General features: G+C 41.4%; 1 protein-coding gene across 2 annotated transcripts in view; it reads right to left on the reverse strand.

Annotated features, from left to right (window-relative positions):
• The window catches only part of CDH6 (cadherin 6), a 111163-nt gene that overhangs the window by 19156 nt on the left and 69586 nt on the right, over positions 1-22421 (reverse strand). For both annotated transcript variants that reach the window (XM_067567905.1, XM_067567906.1), the window contains 4 exons: positions 8237-8531; positions 5652-5771; positions 2288-2455; positions 401-588 (listed from right to left, as the gene is read on the reverse strand). In XM_067567905.1, coding sequence (XP_067424006.1) covers positions 401-588; positions 2288-2455; positions 5652-5771; positions 8237-8531 — 771 coding nt within the window. The remainder of the gene's footprint in view (positions 1-400; positions 589-2287; positions 2456-5651; positions 5772-8236; positions 8532-22421) is intronic.

The following is a 22421-nucleotide window of genomic DNA, read 5'->3' on the forward strand; positions in this document are numbered from 1 at the left end:
AATCTTTTTTTAATTTTTTTTTTACTCATATCAGGGACAAAAACACAGCGTAAGGGCACTTCTCCAGCCTTTGCTATGGACGTTCTCAAGCAGTAGAACTTTCTCTCAGGCCTGTCCCTCTTTATGGGCTAAATGTTGCTCCTTCCCATTCAAAGTCTGTGCAAGCAGGTTTTGTGAAGGGGTTCTAAGAGGGAACGGGATGGGGAGAAGTGTGTGTGTGGGGGAGAAATCCTAACTGATTTGGTAAAAGGGGCTTTGTACAGGGAATTTGGAGGAGATTCCTAATAAATAATGTGTAAATCACCAAGCAATGTCAACTGCATGGAAAATTAAATCTACATCATAAAAGGCTCTTTAAAAAGACTTTAAAAGTTGGAATTCAGTTTATTAAAATGTGTACCTTTTTGACTGTTATAACTCCTTCCTGCGTCTCCTTGTCAGTGATAACCCCAAACATGTCTGATCCATCTCCTTCAGTGATGCTGTATTCAATCTTGGCGTTTTCACCCACATCGGCATCATTCGCTTTTATCCTGCCAATCGGTGATTCAGGTGGAGCAGACTCAGGTGTTTTGAACTGGTATGTGCCTATAGTAAATGAGAAGGCAGCTTTGGTCAACCAGGAGCATGGTATTTTGGAGTCCGTATGTAAATGCTGTATTTGCTTGCCAGACACAGACCCACCAATATTCTGATCAGTAGATTTAAGAAATTGCTAATCTCCAGGTCTTAAGTGCGAAATAAACCTCAGCCCATGCCTTAAATTCATAACAATAGAAGTAAGTGATTCCCTGACAAGTCCCTAGTACAGAGGTCCCCAAACTTTTTATCCTGCACCCTCCTTATTCATGTCTGCACCCTCCTGTCCCTTCCTCCACAGATGGGGTCGGGGACTGCAGTGGGGTTTTCCCTCTCAGAACCCCGAGGCTTCCCTGCTGGGAGTCCCGGGGTGACGGTCGCTCTTGTGCCCCTTGCAATGTTCCTCTATGCCCCCCCAGCTGGGCGTGCTCCACGCTTTGAAGACGTCTGGCCTAGAATGACAATGAACATTTATTTTTCTACCTGCCAGTGATTTCAGAAATGTATGGCCTTTTCAGACAATATCTGAGGTGCCTTTTGGCCAGCTGAAGAGGGAATAGGAAAAGAAAAAAACAACCTCTTGATGTTCAAAGATGCACAAAATATAGAGAACTGCCAGTAGCCTATGTGATAGCGTGACATTAAAACCAAAACCAGGTCAGTCCTTATTGCAAATGTGCTGCACTGCAAACTGCTCCAACACCCCTAAGAAAAGTTACTTGGGGAATGTTGGCACTATGTTGATGCATCATTGACTTAGACAATGGGCAGAGATGTGTAAAAGGTGTGTGCAAAGGTGTGTAATAGACTTTCTAGGCAGAGAGTTACATTTCAACTGAAGTCCACTAATTTAAAAGGGAGCTACTAGCCCAGAGCCAAGGGCAGACTTTGGATCTAAATGACAAGTTGCTTCCAATAACATTTTGATGACTTAACAGTCAAAGCTTTCATAGTTGTTTGCTAGTATCTGGAATTAATTTCTCAAACAGCTGCTCCTGATCTTGGCTCAACTGGCAAGGGTTAGGTGCCGCCAAAAAAAAAAAAATGGATGGGAAAGGTTTGAATCAGTTTATGCCCCTAATCAGTCAACAATACAAAGGACTGTTGCTTCTAAGGGCTTGTCTACACAGTGGGGTAATGCGCTTTATGGTGGTGTAATTTCTAAAGCGCACTAACATGTTGAGTATTATTTGGTTCATGTAGACCCTGCTGGTGCACACTAAAGGTTTCCTAGTACACTTTCACTAAGTGCTATTTCAAACAGCACTACATCAAAGCTCAGCAGCAGGGAAATTCTATTGATTTTAATGGAAATACTCCAGGGATAGATTTGACCCATTTAAATTAGTATATTTCAAAACACAGACATTAGAGCAGAGCAGAAATCTCTCTAAAAATAATTGCAGATGCACACTGACACAAAGACGTCTCCAGCAGCACTGTTGTATGAGAAGAAAAAATAAGGATGCTTTCTGTTCAGTAATGTTCATCTTGGACTAGATCTCGCAACGCAGCAAAACATTACAAGAAACGGTTTCCATTCACTGGAGTTAAGCTCTAGAATCAAGCCATTGCTCACTCTCTTTGTGGAAGCCTGATACTCAGTTGGTTCAACAGTTTATGACAGCAGAAATAACTGGAGAGAAAAAATACCATTTTCTGTCTAGACTTCCTTAAAGACATTCAAAGAAACAGAAATGTTCCGTACTCTGTGGGAATCGTGGTGGATTGTCATTGACATCAGTCAGTGTGATGTTCACTGTGGTGGTTCCTGAGAGTCCTCCCATCTGTCCACCCATGTCCTTGGCCTGGATGACCACTTGGTACTGCTCTCTGTTTTCTCGGTCCATGTTGAGCAAAGCAGTTTTGATAATACCTGGGAAAAAAGACAGTCTCTGTGTAATCATTAAACTTTGCCCAGTATAAATATTTACTGTTATAAGATGGCACATTAAATTACAGACTTGTCATAATGTATCTCAGGCTGCTGCTTGTGTGACAGACACAATATTAACGACATCCCCAGAAAGATGTTAAAGCTATTTGCATGCATTGTTATTTTATGTGACTATTTACCCCCCTTTAACTCGGTGTGAAAGTCTCTTGTTGAACTGGAAGAAGGGTTGTCTCTCATTATAAGGTACTTCAGTTATTTTTCCCATCCCATCAACTTTTTATTTTGACAGACATGGCAAAAACAAGCAAACTTCAGCAAGGCATCATTAAGAGGCAGTACAGCAACATTAAATGGCAGGGAAATTAATTAAGAAAGCAGCAAGCACCCAAGCATATGATATCTATTTCTATTTATACAGTGATTGAAATTCTCTTCCTAAATGCTTTCTTATTCAAAGGCACAAATGTCAGTTAGGCACCTAACTCCCACTGAAATTCAACGATTTATATTTATAATAGAGCGAAATGTTTATATTTATCTGTATGCAGACACACTGACTCAAAGCAGCACCAGACCCTGACAGAACAACAGATGCAAAACCTGCACAAATCTCTACTTCTACAATGATCAATGCCTCCCACAACACACATTTCAAGATCCATGGATCCTACACATGCCTATCACAACATGTGGTATACCTCATCCAGTGCACTAAATGCTCCAATAACAACTATGTGGGTGAAACTAGACAATCACTACGCTCTCAAATAAACTCACACAGGATAATCATAAAAGAAAAAAACATCTTATCATCTGTGGGTGAAAACTTTCCCTAAAGCGATTACTCTATAGCTGACCTATCGGTCCTCACCCTCAAAGGAAACCTACACAAAACTTTCAAAAGAGGAGCTTGGGAGCTTAAATTCGTAACTCTGCTAGACACTAAGGTCTTGTCTGCACTAGCACTCACGTCGGCAAAACTTTTGTCGCTCAAGGTTGTGAAAAAAACACATCCCTGAGCGACATAAGTTTTGCTGGCATAAGTGCTTGTGTGGACAGCGCTATGTTGGCAGGAGACACTCTCCTGCTGACGTAGCTACCGCTTATTTAGGTGGTTTTATTATGTCAGAGGGAGAGCTCTCACCCATCAACATAACTTGGCTTCAGAAGTGCTCTTACAGCAGCACAGATATAAGTTTTCAGTGTAGACTAGCCGTAAAAATCATGGACTGAACAGAGACATTGGATTTATGTCTTATACAATAATTGGTAACCCACTAACTCCCCTTTTTGTCTTATGACTGCAGAGGTGTTAATGGACCACTCTATCTTGAATGGTCCCTTAGAATATGTGCTAACACTAAACAATCTGTTCCATCTTTCATTTAGCTGGGATGCTGGAAGTTCCTTTCCCGGACCTGAAGAAGAGCTCTGTGTAAACTCCAGAGCTTGTCTCTCTCACCAACAGAAGTTGTTCCAATAAAAGATATTACCTTAACCACCTTCTTTCTATATATTTTTCTCATCTCTTAAGGACAGATCATTTCCTCTTTCTGTAGTTGGTAGGGATGAAATTCTGGTCCCACTGAAATGAACAGCAAAACTTCTATTGACTCTGGTGGGGCCAATTTTACCTTAGAAGTTTTGCTGCTGACTTCAGTAGGAGCAGGATTGAACCTTTGCTGGATCTATATTTCCCCCCTACATTCTCTCTGCTAAGAAAACATTGCACTACCAGCTACAGCATATGAGCCCTCATCTTTATTATCCGTTTGGATAGAAGAATATAGGATGTACTATGCTAGACCATAACCACTGGGCTATCAAGAGAAAATCCTACCTCCTTCAGTAGCCAGTACCTTATGCTTCAGAGGAAAATGAACCCACAGCCTCCTATCACCACAGAAGCTATTGGATATATGATTATCCAGCCCTCAACAGCAACAAAATCAGCCATTTTACAAGGGCTTTTTTTATTGGGGCGGGGGGATGCTAAAGTTAAAGATAGCTGTTGAATATCACTTTAATGAGTAGTTTTATAGCACATCCAAACTTGTCCACTTTTAATAAAGTGGGATAAATGAACTTTTGTTCCAAACTCAGTGTTTTCTTTATTTATTAATGTACCCCCTAAATTTTTTGGGATGGGGGTAAATCCCACCCCAAGCCCTAAATTGTTTATGCCCATGAATTATCTGACTTGTTGCCCTTCTGGGGGCAGAACTATGGCTGGCCAGAAAACAAGAATTCTATTTTATGCACAATTTTGAGGTTTCAAAATTTGTTTTTGTTTGAGATCAGAATGATACCAAAACCTTTCTGGATTTTGCATGAAGAAAATGAGAAAGACCCTTTCCAGAATATCCAATAACCCAGTGGTTACAGCACTCACCTGGGTCTTCCACTAACCACTGGGCTATTCTGGGGAGTCGGGTGGGTCTTTCTTTCTCCAGCAATTTCATCTCGGACCTGACAAACCTTCCCAACAAAAAGGTTCATTGCCATGAAAAGTTTCGGTTCAGACAAATCAACATTTTTCTGATGAAAATCTCCCAACCAGCTGTAGACAGAAATTTTAAAAAGCTGGATCCTGAGAGATATTATACTGAGTGGGGCAGAGCCAAATGTACCTCTTATATCATCATTCTAAGTTAAGATTTCCTCCCAGAAGATTAATGTAAAAATATATCTCTGTACATTGCAGATATACAATAACTTTAATCATTTTATTGGCACAAGTTTTAAATGAACACGAATGAAAAGAAAAGAAAACTCAGTTTAATGTAGCTATCATCATGATGATCTATGAGTACTGAGGATGTGTTTCCTCCCCTCCCCAGCTCCCGTCTTCTTTCCTCACTGGAGCCAAACTATTGAACTGAGCACATCTGGTTTCATTTAAGGCTCTGTAAGTAGTCAGTGCCCACCGCTTGTTGAAAATGATTGAAAACTAGTTCCCATCCAGTTCTAATTATATTTATTAGACTTTGATGTTAAGGTTGAAATAATGTAGGTGCCATGTTTACAGATGTAGTGCTCTATTGGGTTTGTCAGATTTTTGCACCGAGTCAAACATAATCTCAAAGAAGTTTTTGTTTAATATGTCTTAGCTTGGCTTAACATGTCATTTTAAATTACAGACACTGTCAGAGAATGACAGATAAGGTCTCCTGACCTGACTCAGACTCCACTGAGAAATATGGTTGTCCCTGGAGAATGCTGTACACAACTTTCGCACTGTTCCCATAGGTAGGATCGTCAGCATCGGTCGCAGTGACTTGCACGACAAATGTACCTGCAACGATAAATAAAAACCTATACTGTTTTGTCAGTGGACAGGACAATGTATAGAATAGTTGCCTCTGCATTTATCCAGCTGGGTGTGCTTTAATGCTACTGCTCTTTTCGTAGTTAGATGGGTCAAAAATGCTTTTAATGATTTCAACAAACACACGTACGTGTGGGTGAAAACTATTCTTTCGTACCTGCTGTTTCCTTGCTTGCTTATAGAAAGCCATTGGTTTGAACATAGTATGGTTGCTGTCATGTAAAATCACAAACAAGAACGATACTGCGATGATTGGCTTTTCAGAAATCCATCTTCCTTCCCATTCACGCTCTAACAGAATAGTTAAAGTAATTTGTATCTTCCATTAAGGAGGCTGATATTTTGGAGACGAGGTACTGTACATATAGATCTTGCCTTCTCTAGCTGGGCTGGAAAAATCAGCCACTTCTGTTGCTCCCCCTTGTGTGGAGAGGACTTGGGAGTGGGTTTGAGGGGACCTCTGTGTTTAATCTTCCAAAACTATAATTCAGCCTTATGCCGTATTATTTATTTATTTATTTTCCAGTGCAAGGGCAATTACCTTTATGGGGATCTCTTGTAGCTGACAAATCCCTAGTGCTACATTGCCCGGGAGCAATGCTTAGCCCTGATGTGGATGGGTTTGCATAAATGGCTCCTGTGCCTCAAGGGAATCCTCTGAGGACTACAGAGCTTGGGGACCGGCGTGCTGGTGACAAATGTTATGTCCGCAGTGAAAGAATTTGGTGAAACTGCATAAGGCCTTTCAAACATCCGCTTGTGGGTATTTTAATTGGGAGCCAAAAGATCAAGTCCCAGTGCATTTCGACTAATCATGAAGCACTGAACAGCTCCTTCTCTATTGACAACGCATCCGTGATCCAGAATAGACTGTTTAAATTAGTCCTGGAGGAATCTCAAAAAGGCCAGAGTTTGTTTGTTTATTACAACTAGCTGAGTATCTTAAGTTTGGAAAACTGCTCTCAGAATACATCAAAAACCAGCCTCTATTTGTGACATGTTGGCAGTTTTCCTTCAAGTCCCAATGGGAACCTGGGAGTGTGACAGTATGGAAAAAAAGGAAAGAAAAATGTACATTTTTAAGCACAGATGAAGTTTTTTGGACTTTAAAAAATGCTGTTCTGATTAAATTCAAGTTTTGGACAAACATTAAGCTAAATTCTGATTTTATCCAAGCTGCTTTGCCCATTCCTCTATTTAAAGGACACCAGCCCAATATTGTAGAGAAAGACAAACCCCAGCTGCTGCTGGATCCATAAAAAGTTCAATGGTCTACAGGAAGGTTAAATTCTGTTTCATATTTCCTATAAAATGTACAGTTGTACCAAAACACAAGGCTCTGAACATGTCCAGACTGGGTTTTTTGTTGTATTTTTTAAAAATCTGAACCCAAGTGAAGAATTGAATTTTGCACAGTGTCTCATCTTTGAAATGGGTCAGATCAAAACCTTGAATCTCAATAAGCCTGGTGTTTGATGGCTGTATTCAAATTTGGAATCTTGAATCCATCTTCCTCTCAAAAAAATAACTGCTGTTCAGTGCTAGACTAAGTGTTTATTGTGCTATAAACAGTCTTGGTGTTGGGACTGAGAAAAGATTTTTGAACAAAGCGTCCACTCCACAGATTACATAATGCCATGTCCTAATGTAAAATGTTAGGGAGATGCTCTGACTTTGGTGGGGGTGAGGTTTAATTCACATGACAAACCCCAGGGATGAGCTGAGAGAAGAAGCCTGTTAGTCTTTTTTTTGCATATTGCTTGAGGTTTATTTTACTCTTTTACTTGATGCTGTTTAATTAGTGCTTCTCCCACTGGACATTGTTTCAGATTAGAAATGTTCTGTGTTGTTAGTCAATCACTCAGCAGCTCTCTTTAAAAAGAAACTAGGGACCAAAAATGTGAACCTGTGAAACCCTCTGAAAAGGGGCCCCCCGAAGTTGAATTTTTAATCCATTCATTTGAAATCTGATTTTTGTGTTCTTTTATTGAGTCTGAGGCCTTATCCAAAGCCCAGTGAAGTCAGTAGAAAAATTTGGATTCACTTCAGTGGGCAATGGAGCACACCCTTTGTGTTCACTAAGAAACAAAAGATTATGGAGGGACAAAGGGAATTTAACAATGTATCCCAAAATTAGGGTGAATCCCAAAAGCTGAGAGATATACTGACTGTCTCTTGTGGGTGGGGCATGCCCCCTCCCACACCTTTTTCCAGATTGTTTCTGTCCTAAACCATAAACAAGCAGAGCTGAATAACAGTAGGATTTCTGTTCAAGGTCCAGCCCATATACTAGTGATCTGATTTTCAGAGGTGCTGAATGCTCCACAACTCCAAAATGAACTCAGTAGCAGAAATCTGCCCAGCACCTGATGCAGAATCAACTCCCACAAAAGAACCCAGCCCAGACACTGAGTTTCTGAGCTGCCACCTACCAACGTCTGACATTTCTGGAACACTGGCATTATAAACATCCTTTGTAAACATTGGCTCGTTGTCGTTGATGTCATGGATCTTAATGATGAACTCAGATTCAGGTTCCACGGGTCGTCCAGTCCTCCTGTTTATAGCCTGGGCACGAAGTATATAAACAGGCTTCACTTCCCTGTCCAGTCTCTTTGTGGCCTGTATGTCTCCCGTGTTTTCATTGATAATGAAGAGGTCTCCTGCTCCATCTCCAGAAAGGATGTACTTAAGTGAGCCATCTCCTCTGTCCTGGTCTGAATGCAGCTGGTAGTGAAATGGAAATAATAAAAAAAAGGAAAAATAAATAATGGAGACAACGTTCTAAAGTCTGTATCTACCATCATGATGCATGATTTACCAGTATTCATTCCAAGTCATCGTGCTCTAGATGACTTTTGTATTGTATTATTCATTTGTATGCCCTCAAGTCCTTTCTCTGTAAAGCAATAAGCAGTGCATCAGACCAGCCACATTTCAGTAGGGTAATCTTGATTTTGAAGGGGAAAAAGAAGGTAGCTACTGCACCTTCCAAGGAAATGCATAACAGATAAAAAGAGGAGCAACCTCACAGAAATGTCACCTGGAAAGAAACAGGCATATTGCTGGGATTTACTTTAGCTGTAGGTGAGGGATACAAATTCAGGGAATTTTCACTGTGCATCCTACAGCATGACCAAGTAAGCTGCAATAATGCACCATCATTTCTTTACATGGGGCAAGGAGACTCCCGTTTCACATGAGAGTTAGTGGGCCAGATACACTGCTGATATAACCTGGGTTGAATAGAATCTATACCAGCAGTGAATTTGGTCCAATTTCTTAACTGTTATCAGTATCTAGTGACACTATTAAGCACTTGGGACCAAACTGTACTTTTCCCAAAGAAATACCCATGGAAGGATGACAACTGGCCAAGGAACTCTGCTATACTTTGCAAAGATTCCTTTCAGCCTTCCCCTCAAAGAATGTTGGAGGGCTGCGGAAGAGGCAAGAAATCCCCTGGGAAGGAAATTCCCCACCATCTGTCCCTGAGCCCTGTTTGTCTCCTCTGTGGTATCATGGTATCTCTGCTGCTCCTGTGGCCATGTTGACATTGGCCCACCAACCCATGCCATTGCAAGATCCTCTCTTTCTGAGGAAGGTACAAGTGCAGAATCTAATTTAATAATGCTTTTACTATCTTAGCATTAACAGGGGACTTCCTATCCACTGCTAGTGGCAAGAAAGAATTCTCTGTGGTATTGCACCATACCAGAAGGATCACGGGAGTGGGAGGATAAAACGGTGGAAGAACAATCATATATTGCTGTTTATTTATTTCTCAGCCTCTTCAGACTTGTGCTGCCTACAGCACTATAGGAAACTTTCTGCGGAGGCCCCAGAATTTGAAACCACAGTTCCATCACCAAAAGGCTTTCAAAACAGTGGCAAGCTAAGCACAGATCAAACTGATTTTTATCCTTGCTGGTAAGCGGCCCTAGAATCGAAAAAAACCCAACCAAACAAAAAACAGATTCACTGAAGCATCTGTTTGAAGAAGAGTACATTAACGCAAACTAGGAACCGTTTTGTTCATGCTCGCAGCAGCCACTCCGGGGTGTTACAGCACAGCACCCTGGTGTGCACTGCTAGTCACATTCTCATAGTCCAAAGGGTGGGGCAGTGTAGACAGGCCTGAAGACACCACATAATGCACAGCAGAATAGTATGCTAAATTCAAATACAAGAAGCAACAAATACCAAGAAGTCAGCACACATTGCAAGCCGAGCACTGAGGCAGCTGGGGTCATTGGAGGATGCCAACATCAGCAGTGGAGATTGCAATATCTTTACCTGAAGTGAAATAAGACTTCTAGACCCCCAGAGGATCATGGGGGTGATGGCAGATGGTCAGTGTACATAGCATGAGCTACCATTGCCATCCTCTTGTTTCCCTAGATGATCCTCCTGTCTTTCCAGTCAGATGATTAACACCACACACAAAAAAATCCCCCACCCCCTACCAAGTGCTATGACCAGTTCAGCTGAATCATTGATAGATAGCACTAGTAGGAGCCTTAATGCAGACAACGTTCCCTGAGCCAGTCTCAGTTTTATCATCAGGTTAATTAAGCCTGGTTTCAACCAATGTCATGGTAAAAATAAGTCCAGTCATGGAAAGCTTGTCACAGTTTAACATTTTTATTTGTGTGTGGATTTCTTTCTGTTTTGTTAATTCCTATAATGCTGTGCTCATTTTTAGTATGTAATTCACCCACTAGATAGCTCTGTCTACTACAAAGAGATCCAGATCAGATGCAGTCCCTGCTGCTCAAGGAGACCATGCTATCCTTTATTTTGTTCTTGTCAATAATTTGTGTAATTTTCTTTAATAAATGCCTCCTGTTTAAGGTGGACTGTGATTCGATACATCGGGACAGCACGTATTTGACTTCAACAACTAATTAGCATTTTTGCATGTTTTAGTTAAAGGTTCAGTACCTTCACCCCTTCAGCTAATGTATTAAAGCTTAAAATGAACATGTTCTGAAACTGCCAACAGGTTCTCTAGAAAAGCCAGGGAAGACAAGACCATCCGTGACATTCCTGATACTTCCAAGGTAAGACAACAAGCATGAAAAAGAAAAATCTTTGATCATTTAAATGATAGACATTCTATTTCTACTCAGGTTATTTTAGTACCTTTCAGTGGCATATTAAGCACCCTGACCAACATATGTTAAGAATGAAATATTTTAGGAATCTTGTTTTTGTTTTCAACACACATTTATGGCTAAACCAGATTTGTAATTGCATCCAGTCTTACAACTTTTCCAAAGACCTGAGAGACTAAATTAAGTTTGCTGGCAAAGCATTAAGTAAATTCTTTATTTATTACAAGCCTGAGAAGTGCAATAGATCACATTCCATGAAACAACACATATTGCATAGACTTGAGTCTGGCTGTTATCCTTATCTTGTATGTAACTACTGAGGATAGATCTGATTCAAAATAATTCTAAAAGAGTTTTATAGGAATCTGTTTAATTTAGTAAATGGGGACATTTCTCTAAAACCTTGATAATAGGAATTTGCGGGATGTGTCTGTAAAATAAGGCTTACATCAATTTTCTAACATCTGTCAGCATCATGGGTGAAGGAAGGAAGGATTAGTGACAGGATCTTGGGAGCCAGGAATGGAAGCCAGCGGTCATAGCCAGTATCAGCGTCAAGAGTCAAACTGAGGATCAACCTGAGTGTCCAAGCGGGAGGCAGAGTCAGGAATCGGGTTGAGGGTCAATACCAGGTATCAGGTTTCATGTTGGTATTCCAGGGGTCAATTGGGAGTCGGAATCCAAGTCCGAGCTACAGTCAATACTGGGGATCCAGAATTAAAGGAGCAGGGCAGTCATGACAACTAAGGATCCACATTTTTGCCTGGACACTTCCTAGGCCCCATGCACATCCTTATATAGGATCATGGAGCCAATCAGGGATCGCTAAGACAACTGCCAATCAGATCACTTGAGGAGGAATGTCCTGTGGCGTGCACCCTCTGTGGATTGGGGGTTGCAGGGAGCAGCCAGGTTACAGCTTTGACTGGGTGGCAATGTGGGGCTGTTGACTGCCTGGTAGCCCTGCAAACCTGGGTTCAAGTTCTGATGAACCTTCCAGCATCAGATCAGAATTTTAAATATGTAATTTTGTTTTTTTTTCTTTTTCTTTAATAACATATGTTTTATATATTAGAAAAAATTAAAAAATCAACTCTCTCGAAAAGAAAACTATCCCTGCAGAGGATAAATCTCCCTGTGAGGAGAATGTCTAAAAACCTGATTTGTTATTCTAGATTCTGATATCTACATTTGTCCTTGACTGTTTGGTAGAGAAGTTTTATTCAGGCAAAAATAATCTGTTTATTTTTTTTTCTTACTTGTCAAGATTTCCTAGCAGCAATATGCTGTTTATGTGTGCTATAGGGGGAGTAAATTTGCTACTGTAATCGTGTAGAAGAGTTGTAAAAAGAAAACTTATAAGAAAACCAAAGGATTAGGCCTGAAGACACAGTTAAAAATAGATGTTGTATTCGGTCCCTCTTAATGTGAAGTCATTTTCCCCATGTGGAAGCCTCATTGTAGGAGGAAGTTCACTATAAGCAGATGTGCCAATTCACCATCATCATCAGCAGCAGCAGCACCAAAAGCACATTATCTACTGAGGACCATTGTGCCAGCGTCAGACCAGGATTCATAAAGTGAAGTTCAGAGATCTGGCTTACTCCTAAGAATCCACGAATCTCTAGGGTGGTCCCACTGGCAACTCCAGGTATGGTCAAAGCGTGCACCCCTTTGTGTGTTAATGGAGAGTTTGAGAGCATGATGTGCTGGGGTGTCTTTGTCCATAATGGCAACGTGGCTGAAGAGCATGCAATGCTGCTTTTGCATGTAGTGAGTGACTGGCCAGATCTCTGTGAAGTTGTGGCATTTTGCACAAAATTGAAACATTTTATGGTCAGGATTTGGTGCTGATAGCGCATATGGAATGCCTCTAGCTGCTCCAAATCTGCCCGGAAGTGTGTCCAGGCTTCTGACCCAGACAGCAGTGCAAACAATACACAGGTCTGGTGGAGCCTAAACTTTCTTTCAGCACAGAAACATTTTTGCAGCCGTGGGCAAGATATGGATTTCATCAGGAGGTGGCGAGACTTATTCATCAGAGCATATCTGGTTTACTATGCTTGTTTGACCTTTGCTTGCAGCCTATGTAGATGAACTTGTCAAAGTCTACACAGTCTCGATCCCACCTGTACTGGGAGTTCTGGTGGCCCAGCTCTGAGGTTCTTGACCTTGTGTTGGGAGATGTTCAACCCCATAGTGTGGACAGCGTCTTGAAAAACTTGGAGGGCAGAGCTGAAATTCTCTGGCTTCTCCACAAGCAAGGCTGTTTCAGCGACATAGTCTTGTTTGGTGAACACTTCTTGACCAACCTTGAATCTGACATGTGGAACAGCAAGTCCTAAAATCCAGTCAATAGCTTGACAGAATAGTGCCTGGACAAGGATGCATCCCTGCCACCCACCTGAGGTTGTGTAGAAATGTATCAAAAGCCATGAACCAACACATATACTCTTGCATCAGTACTGGTGTGAAGATTGCACCCCAGATTCAGTAGAATATCTTGCATGTTAACTCCTTTCAGTGCAAGCCAAAATGCTCAATTGAATGGAAAACTGTTTTGATAGCAATATATGCCATGATTAAATTTTCAGTGCAGCTCAGCCAGAAGCTGAAGAGGAAGTGCAATAAAACCTTTTTGCAGTGGATGATGATCTTTGTAAATGAGTGGCTGCATCCTAACAAGCAGAATGTGAATGAAGACCTTCACAAAAAATGATAGCAACAAGATTGGCCTCTAGTTGCCACACTTGCTGTGAGATCTTTAACCTTTGTACAGGGAAAATATGATACCATCTTGGCATTCTGTGGGTACTCTTCCTGATGCCTGCCCTTTTTAGAACCATTGATGCAGGCCAGTGCTCATTAGGTCCAAGGCACTCTTGAGTAGCCAAGGTGGAATACCATCAGGATCAGCAGCACATCCATTCCATAACTTTTGGATGACCTTTTATACTTCCGCAAGTGATGGAGGATCACTGTCCATCCCTGGGTCTGCCAAGTCATGTAGCTCCGGACAGCCATTAGTAGGTGCATGGTTCAGCACACTTTCATAGTATGTTTTCCATCTGTCAGGACCTCATCAATTGATGAGCAGGGAGAGAATGTTAGAAGGCTGTTTATGACTCCCAGCCATGCACATGATAGTTTTGTAGGCAGGACACAGATTGTTGTGCTTTAGACCATCATCTGCTTCACTGACCACAGAGTTGAGGTAGATATCATGGTCACATTTTGCAAGTTACATATGAGATCCTTCATGGCCTGTGTGCATTTCACAGCTTCAACAGGATCCACAGAAAGATGCTGGACATTGTACTGTTGATGGACGTCTGTTTTGCGCGGAATTGGAAGATGCAATGAGAACTGAGCAGCTACCCGTCTGTGGTCTGAGTTTGCTGGGGCTACTACGCTGCCAAAGACGCATTGAGATTTCACTATGGAGTGATTTCTGATGAGGATGTGGTCATTTTCTTTCATGGCACATCCATTCTTTGAAATCCACATCCAGCAATGGCTATGAAAGACAAAACCTCAGTGGCACAAAATACCAAAAACTGAGTGGTGTTGTCATTTGGGGAACCCAAACCAAAGGGCCCTATCATGGTTTCAAACCAAGTTCAATCATAGCCAGTCACGGCATTGAAATCTCTGAGCACTAGCAATGTGTCATGTGGCAGACATTGCTGCTGGGTGGCAGTAGAATAACCATTACGGTGCACTACAGCATCCTCACAATAAGACAGATCCTCAGCTGGTCTAAATTGTGATAGCTCCATTCAATGTGGTGACTTCAATTTACACCAGCTGCAGATCTACCCCTGGAAGAGAATGTTCACCATAAGCAGTTGTGCACATTACCATGCACTAGAACAATCTGGGACTTTCATTCTACTTCACTCTAAACTGGATTGGGTGAAGTGCTGAGTGCCCTCTGGGAGCTGCTGTTCAGCACCTTCAATGAAGTCAATGGGAGTTAAGGATGCTCAGCACTTCTCTAAGCTGCACCTTATAAATGCAATTTTTCCATATCCAGGTTCATTTTAGGGGTTATGCTGTATTAGCTTACTCTAAAGTTTCCTAGGTAAGTGGAAAAGAACTCAGAATTTGTCATTACCTTATTGCATGGTTTATCCCTCCCATTCCTTAGTGATATGTCATCTCTTATGTCCACTGGTCCAGTTCCTAAGGGGGCTTGTCTATCCATGTAAGCCCAAATACAATGGAAAAATTCTGTTGGTCCCATAAAAGATATTACCTCAGCTAGCATATCTCTCTAATAGGCTGGGTCCAACACCATTACAATAATACTGCATATTTCTGTTGTGTCAGACAGTCATACATATAGGGCTACATGGGATGTTCTGGAGCCTCTGTGGTTTATGCTGCTTTATGGGATTCTTTACATCCATGCATTTCGCGGTTGACTCTCTGGGGACTCGCTCGATGGCACTCTGGAGAGGGGAAGGGTGTGAACAATAGGGGTGGGATGGCAAATGAGTTCATGTGATGCATGACTCCACAAGAGCTAAGACCCACATTGGAAGAGAGTGTTCATTATTCCCCCATGCCTTTTTCAGCTATGCTGTATCTCATTATAGTTTCTTTAGTGCAAAGCCATTTCAGTCCAAGCCATTTGTAACTCCTCTTCCTCTAGAGGAAGAATATAACTTTTTTATAGGAACTCAATGTTATTCAATGGTGTTTACTTCTCAGGGCAAAATAATTGAATATGACAAAGGTAAGCCAAGGAGTGAGAAGCTCTGACAATGCTGTTGCTGTGAAAAGTAAATGAAGAAGCAATTATATCATGCTTATAGTACAGTAAAATAATTTGCTTAATACTCAAAATGTAATAGGAATTTTTATACTAAATCATCATTCACAGTCACTGGAAAAGATTGAGGATGAACAACAAATAAAAGATTTTATGATGCCCTAGGCACACTTACTAATTTCACTTTAATACCGTTATTAAATTTAACCATCTAGTTCACTTTTAATGAGTTGCTGTGAAATAAAAATTATTCAGTCGTTCCCTTTTCAACTTCCCCAGAATTGTCCAGGGCCAAAAAGTTCAGATGTGGGTGCTTAAAGTTAGGCTCCAAGATCCAGATTTAGCCACCCCAATTAGAAAATTCTATAGTTGTTTAAATATGGGTTTAGATGTCTAAATTTAAGCACCTACTTTTGAATTTTTTTTCCCTTGTGAGATGAATAACTATTTAAAAGTAGTATTGCTTCAAATTTGCATGCAATCTCAGATAACTAATAGCCTCCTCCTTAGAAATATTACTGGCAATATTGCCCTAAAGCAAAAGTAATGACAATGACATATGCATATACAAAGAACACAAGAAAGAAAAAGGCGTAAGGGAAAGTTTTGGCCGAAGAATATGTACTGTTTTTTTTTTCCTGATGCATGAATATATTTACAGCTTTTCTATTTATCTTGAATAAACAACTTCACTTAACATAAAAATGCCAGCAAATATTTAACTGAGGTTTTAAAGACAAAAAATTAATCCACAGAGCACAAATGGCAAATATGCCAGCAAAATATGAAGAAAGAGTTTAAATGGGTCTTTCACATACTTTCAGGAATAAGATTACATATTGGAATAATGTTAATAGTGTTAAGGGTTTTTCATGTGGCTGAGTAGATGTACATTTCAGTACTGCCAACCCTAAAAGTTCAAACCCCATATGACAACCCACCCCCCAAAATCATGAGACTGGCATAAGCTACCTGGCTCTTTCTTCTCCCTCCCCCACATTCACCCTCCTATGAGAATGGTGTTGGCTGCTCCCTCTTCCCCCATCTCCATCTTAAAAACTCTTCTGTTTCTTGAGGGTAAGGGGAGAAGCCCTGCCTGGCTCCTGCAGCAGCTCTGATTGGCTCCTCTTTTTGAGAGGCAGGGACATGGGGAAAGTAGCCAATCAAAGGGGAGATTTCTCCCCCCTCATTAGGGGCTTGGAGCTTCTAGCATCATCATGTGACTGGCTCCAGTCCTGGCCAAAATCGTGCGACTCATCAGAAAATTGTGAGAAATGGAACCACCGACACTTCTTTAAAAATGTTATTTTGATGGGCAGATTTTAAAGGGCAACCACTCTAATTAGGAGCAAACTGTTCAGTGAAAGTGAGACCTCCCTCCAACTTCCAGTGAATTCAAGGGGAGCTTCTCATGTACTTCAACGGGAATTAGATCAAGCTCTACATGTTTTGGCATATATTTTACACGACTATGTAATAAAGAGAAGACTTATTGGCAGTAGGGAGTTAGAAAGTGCAGGATTTACATAACTTATGTTAAGTATTATTAGTAGAGTTTGCATTAGGTAGCCCCTAGGAGTCCCAGGCATGGATCGAGACACAGTTGTGCTAGCTGCTGTACAAACACAAAACAAAAAGACAGTCCTTGCCCCAAACAGCTTAAATCCCATGCTAATGGCATATGCAGACATGGAGAGCAAACAACTTTTACCACACTCCATTTTAAATAGTGTAATTAATCACATTTTAAAAATGACTTTAGATTGTGTGGCCGTCCCTGTTTAGCTGTCACTATTGACATATACTTGTTTACATGGCCTGAGAATTTTATGGGTAATGTTGTTTTCCACCCTTTTATGTACAGTCTACAGTCCATTTCATATTGCCAATAGAACACTCTACTCACTGAATTTCAGAGCGGTTACTGCACTTCTTGAAAGGTCAAAGTCAGTCCCCCTTGAATCTTACACATTATAACACCACCTTATGATAATCCAGAAATATATTGCGGGTTATGTTTTATTTACTTGTATTTATGCAGTACAGTTACTATTGTAGTGTCGCTGTGATCTCATTTTTTGTCTCTTTACTAACTTGATAGGAAAGAGGTGCCCAACTATTTGAAATATTAAATAGACCATAGGTAGGCAGATGGCAGATAGAATCACTTGTTGACTCATGGCAGGACCTGCAGCCACTTGTGCACTTGCTTTTCCAGATAATACCTTCATTTGAAACTGGTTGTTTACAGACCAATTGACTGCTGTCTAGCTAGGAACCGATTCAACCCTGTGTATAACTTGAGGATACATATCACTGTGCCACACCATTCAGAAAATTCAAAATACTCAAAGTGAGGTCTGCCAGCACTACCGAATTATGCCTACTTTCTATTTAAAAACCATAAATCCTTCCCAAAATTCCCTCGGTCCCCAAAGGCTTGGTACATCAGCTAGCATTAACCCATCTCATCCATTAATTTCCTCCGTCAACAACATCAACCCTTTTCCTCCAATTGGCAGTGCCAGATTTAGGAGAAAAAAGGATCCATTAAATCCATGGAGCCCCATATATGTTTCTATGTTGACTGCCAAACATATGCAAAAACCTATATAAAAATCCTGCATCGCCACTGCAAAAACACATACAAGATTTATTCTACTTGCTAAGATGGGCTTGTGCCCTTCTTAGAGCATAGAACCACTAGGCTCCTATGTTCTGGGTAATCCTGACCCAACTCATGTTACTGGAGTGTGGTGGGTCACTTGCCCCACCCTATTCTGGAAAGGGTTAATAAAGCCCTAGGGAGGTTGCAATAGGAACAGCCAATCAGGACCAAGGAGGCCCTGTATAGGCAACTAGCAGACAGCAGACGGCAGTCAATCCCAGGAGCTCAGGGTGGGAAGGTTGGTGGTCCTGCAGACTGTGGAAAGTCAGCACCGTGGACAGAGCAGTGGCTAGCTCTGGAGAAGGAGCAGCTGAGAGGCCTGAGGGAAGGGCTGGACAATGGACTGCAGCTGCCACTGAAGGAAGTGGCTAGACTGGGACTGCAGAATCCCCTGGAAGAGGGGGAGAGTACAAATTGTGGCATGGCTGGAGGGTTGTACCATGAAGCATATGCTGTGGGCTTGGGAGAGACATGGGTCCTAAGATGGAGATATAACGACAGGTGAGACACAATCGCGTGGGATGCTGGGACCTGCACAGCTGATTCCTCAGATGAACCAGCAGGAGGCACGAGAGTGGTGGGTGGAACGCCATTACATGAAGCCAGGAAATAATTTCATACTTTCTGCATCACATAGCTATTACATAGTATCTGGAGAAAACTACGGCCAATGTTTAAAAAAAGGGGTGTTAAGCAGCTAAGAAGCTACTGAGTATTCAGCAGTTTTTAAAATCAGGCTATGTATTTAGGTAACTAGATATAGACTGAGAATCCTAACTGCAGGCACCCCGTTTTGAAAATCTTGGCTTAAATCTTTGGCAATAATAGACTGGATGGCATACATCCTAGCAGGGAATGGGAGGAAGTGGCTGTGCTGCTTCCATATTTTCCTGGAAGCAAATGACATTGCATAGACACCACAGTGAGGAGTCCCCCTACACTGTAACATGTGGCAGGTGCGGAAGCATTAGACAGCTGCAGTACATACCCATAGGAGCTGCAGGAACAGGGGTCTGAAGTAAACAGGACTCAAGTACTAACCATTTCTAAATTTTTTTAAAAATTGACAAGCTCAAATGAGGAACGCAAAATGACCCAACCTTAAAAGAGCTTGAAAAAGTAATTCTAGATGGATGGCCATCAGAAAAAGCTCAGGTACTTCCAAACATAAAGATGGGTCTATACAGATAGGATTTCTGCATATGATGGGTGTGACAGGATGGCTGGTCCAGTGTATTTGTGACTAGCCAACTTCTCCCTAATTGGGTTTTAAGATGGGAGAGCTTGACAACAGAGTGGGTCAGTCAGGAGATTGACAGGTGAGAGCCAGAGATCAGGTGGCTGGGAGAGGTCTTGAGGGGATGTGATGTTGCCCTCTGCAATCTGGACTAGTGTATTGCTGTGTCACTTCAATCCCTCACTCTTGGAGCCCGTCTCACTCTGCCCTGCTGTGTGAACTCCCACTCCCATTTATATGGCCCAGATGCCCTCTCTTAAAACCCAGTTAGAGAGAAGTTGACTAGTTTTCCCACAGCCTCCTGCAAGCAAGCTGATCTCAATTCAGTGAACGAGTGCTTCTGACCAGCCACTCATGGGATTGTACAATAGAACGACCCCAGCAACCACCCTCAGTCCCAGATGCAACCCTAGAAACTTCCGTCTTGCAAAGTTCAGTGCTGCCCATTGCAAACTCATAATGGGTTCATCAATTTATCAAATAAATTGATATGTACCAGCTTTGTCACTCTAAATTAAGTCTCTACATGCACTCAAACCACATGCACTGCATCAGATAAAACAAAGAAAGAAATTTATTAAGTACAGAAAGATTTTAAGTGATTATAAGTCAGAGGAAAGCAGCGCAGATTTGTTCAAAAGTAAATAAAAGGCAAATCACATTCTAAACTAAGCTTAATACTTTCGGCAACCTTACAGTCTTAGATGATTGTCATCATAGGCTGGTTGATCTGCCTCCAACCAGGCTCTCCCCCTGTGATCAATGCTTCAGTTGCTTGATGTTGTTTGTAGATGGGAGTGGAAGAAAAAGAGAGTGTTCACAGCCAAAATGTCCCCCCTTTTCAACATGTCCCTTCGCCCCCTCTGGGGCCTTGTCCCCCTCAATTTCAAGGTCAGGTGATGAACAGTATCTGTGCATAGTTTTCTCCATGTCCTGAGACACAGTGGTTCTTTGTGGATTTGGTTGCTGACGTCTGGGCTGGTCCTTTGTTCTTGGACGCTGAGCTGGGTTGCTCTGTACAAGTCTTAGTGAATTGCTTCTCAGCTCTGTAGAGTTTTGCCTAGATCTGTCTCAAGCCATGAGACATATATTTGGGAAGATTACATAGCGAAGCCTCATAATCACACACATGACCTTGCAACAAACATATCACTATAACAATAATGTTCAGTATGCCATGAGCATTCCAAAAACATCTTACATGACGTATCTTGCATTAAACAGTACACAATTACACTATAAGGGTGAACATGAATGCTACACAATCACACCATAAGGGTGCAGTTGGGGGTACAGTGTGTCACAGGGGAAAGCTGCAATGACAAGAAAGCTCTGAGGCCCTCCCTGGGAATAGGGAGCAATTTTCAGGAAGCCGGTGGACCTTCCTGAGCTAGAGAGCCAGTGCTGGGAGGCTGGAAAAGGGCTGAGTTGTTGGAATATGTTTGTGTAGAAGTCATGAAACTGGTCACTTTAAGGCTTGGATAGTGGTGCCCTGGAAAAAGGGCAGACAGGAACTGGGAACCAAGTGCTCATGGATTCCTGAATGGGTGCCATGAAAGAGATGTCACTGGAAAGGGGAATGGTAAATCTCTGTATCTTGAAATGTTTTTACTGTGGAATATAAACTCAGGTTTTATCAAGAGGGGTCAGTAGATTACTGCATCTATACAGGAACAAATCATAGCCAGAGGTGGGCCTTTGCATTGGACAGAGAGTGCTCTTTTTATGGCTGGACTAAGGAGAAACTGAGGCAGACACACCTGTTGTGCTACAGGATGGCTCTCAAAGTGGGGGCTGCTCTATGACAATTGGATTCTGTACCCAAAAAAAAAAAATCTATCATGTCATAATACCACACCGCCTGATGTCAGAAAGGCTAAATGTATTTGACAGTGCTCCTGTGCATATTGAGAAGTATAAAAACTGAGTCCAAAATGTACTATTTTGGCCAGGTCTGAATGTTACTATTGAAGATAATTCTTGTGTATGTGAAATCTGTAATAAACACAGGAAACGGAATGCAAAAGAAACAATGAGACCATATAAAATTCCTGTGCACTCTAGGTGCAAGTTTGACACAAATCTGTCTGACATTAACAGAAAAGATTATGACATATTTGTGAACTAGCGCTCAGTTTTGTTGCGTTTAAACTGAGCTGCTATTCAACAACTCAAGTAGTGATCATAACAACTCACTGTAAGTCGAAGGTCGTTCACCAGTCGATTCCAAATGAATTTCATTAACAGATAATGACCCACAATTCATGAATGGCTCATTTTGGGAAGTCTGATAGTTGAAGTGCACCACCTCAAACTCTGACTTTGCAGAGTCAGGTTGGTTAACAGAAAAATCAGTGCAAAAAAACCAACCAACCAAAAAACAAAACAAACCAAAACAAACCAAAACAAGCAGCACGAAAAGAAAAAATAGTTTTCTAGAATTCAGTATTTAGCACTATTGGAATATTACAATTCAACTCAAAATGCTTTATTAGGATCACCACCTCAGAGAGCAATAGGCTGAGGAAAAAATATTAGTGCCTAGAAATAAGAAGATTCTTTAGCCTAGGACGAGTAACCCTGAAGTATTTACAAAATAACTATATCCCAGGAAATTCAGTCATAAAAAATACTGTGAAAAGCTTGCCCCCATTGCAAATGAGGTTAAATTTCAGATAAGAAGTGGCTAGCAATAGCTAGACCATCTGCACCAAGATCATAGTTTGTAAACATTACTGAGGGCAAGCGCTACAGGAGGAACAGAAAACTTCTAAAAAATCCCAGGCTTTCTGCCTCTTGAGGACATAAGAATGTTACT

This window comes from Emydura macquarii, unplaced genomic scaffold (assembly GCF_026122565.2).
Source record: "Emydura macquarii macquarii isolate MOO-44397 ecotype Brisbane River unplaced genomic scaffold, CSIRO-AGI_Emac_v2 contig_2825, whole genome shotgun sequence".
NCBI lineage: Eukaryota > Metazoa > Chordata > Testudines > Chelidae > Emydura > Emydura macquarii.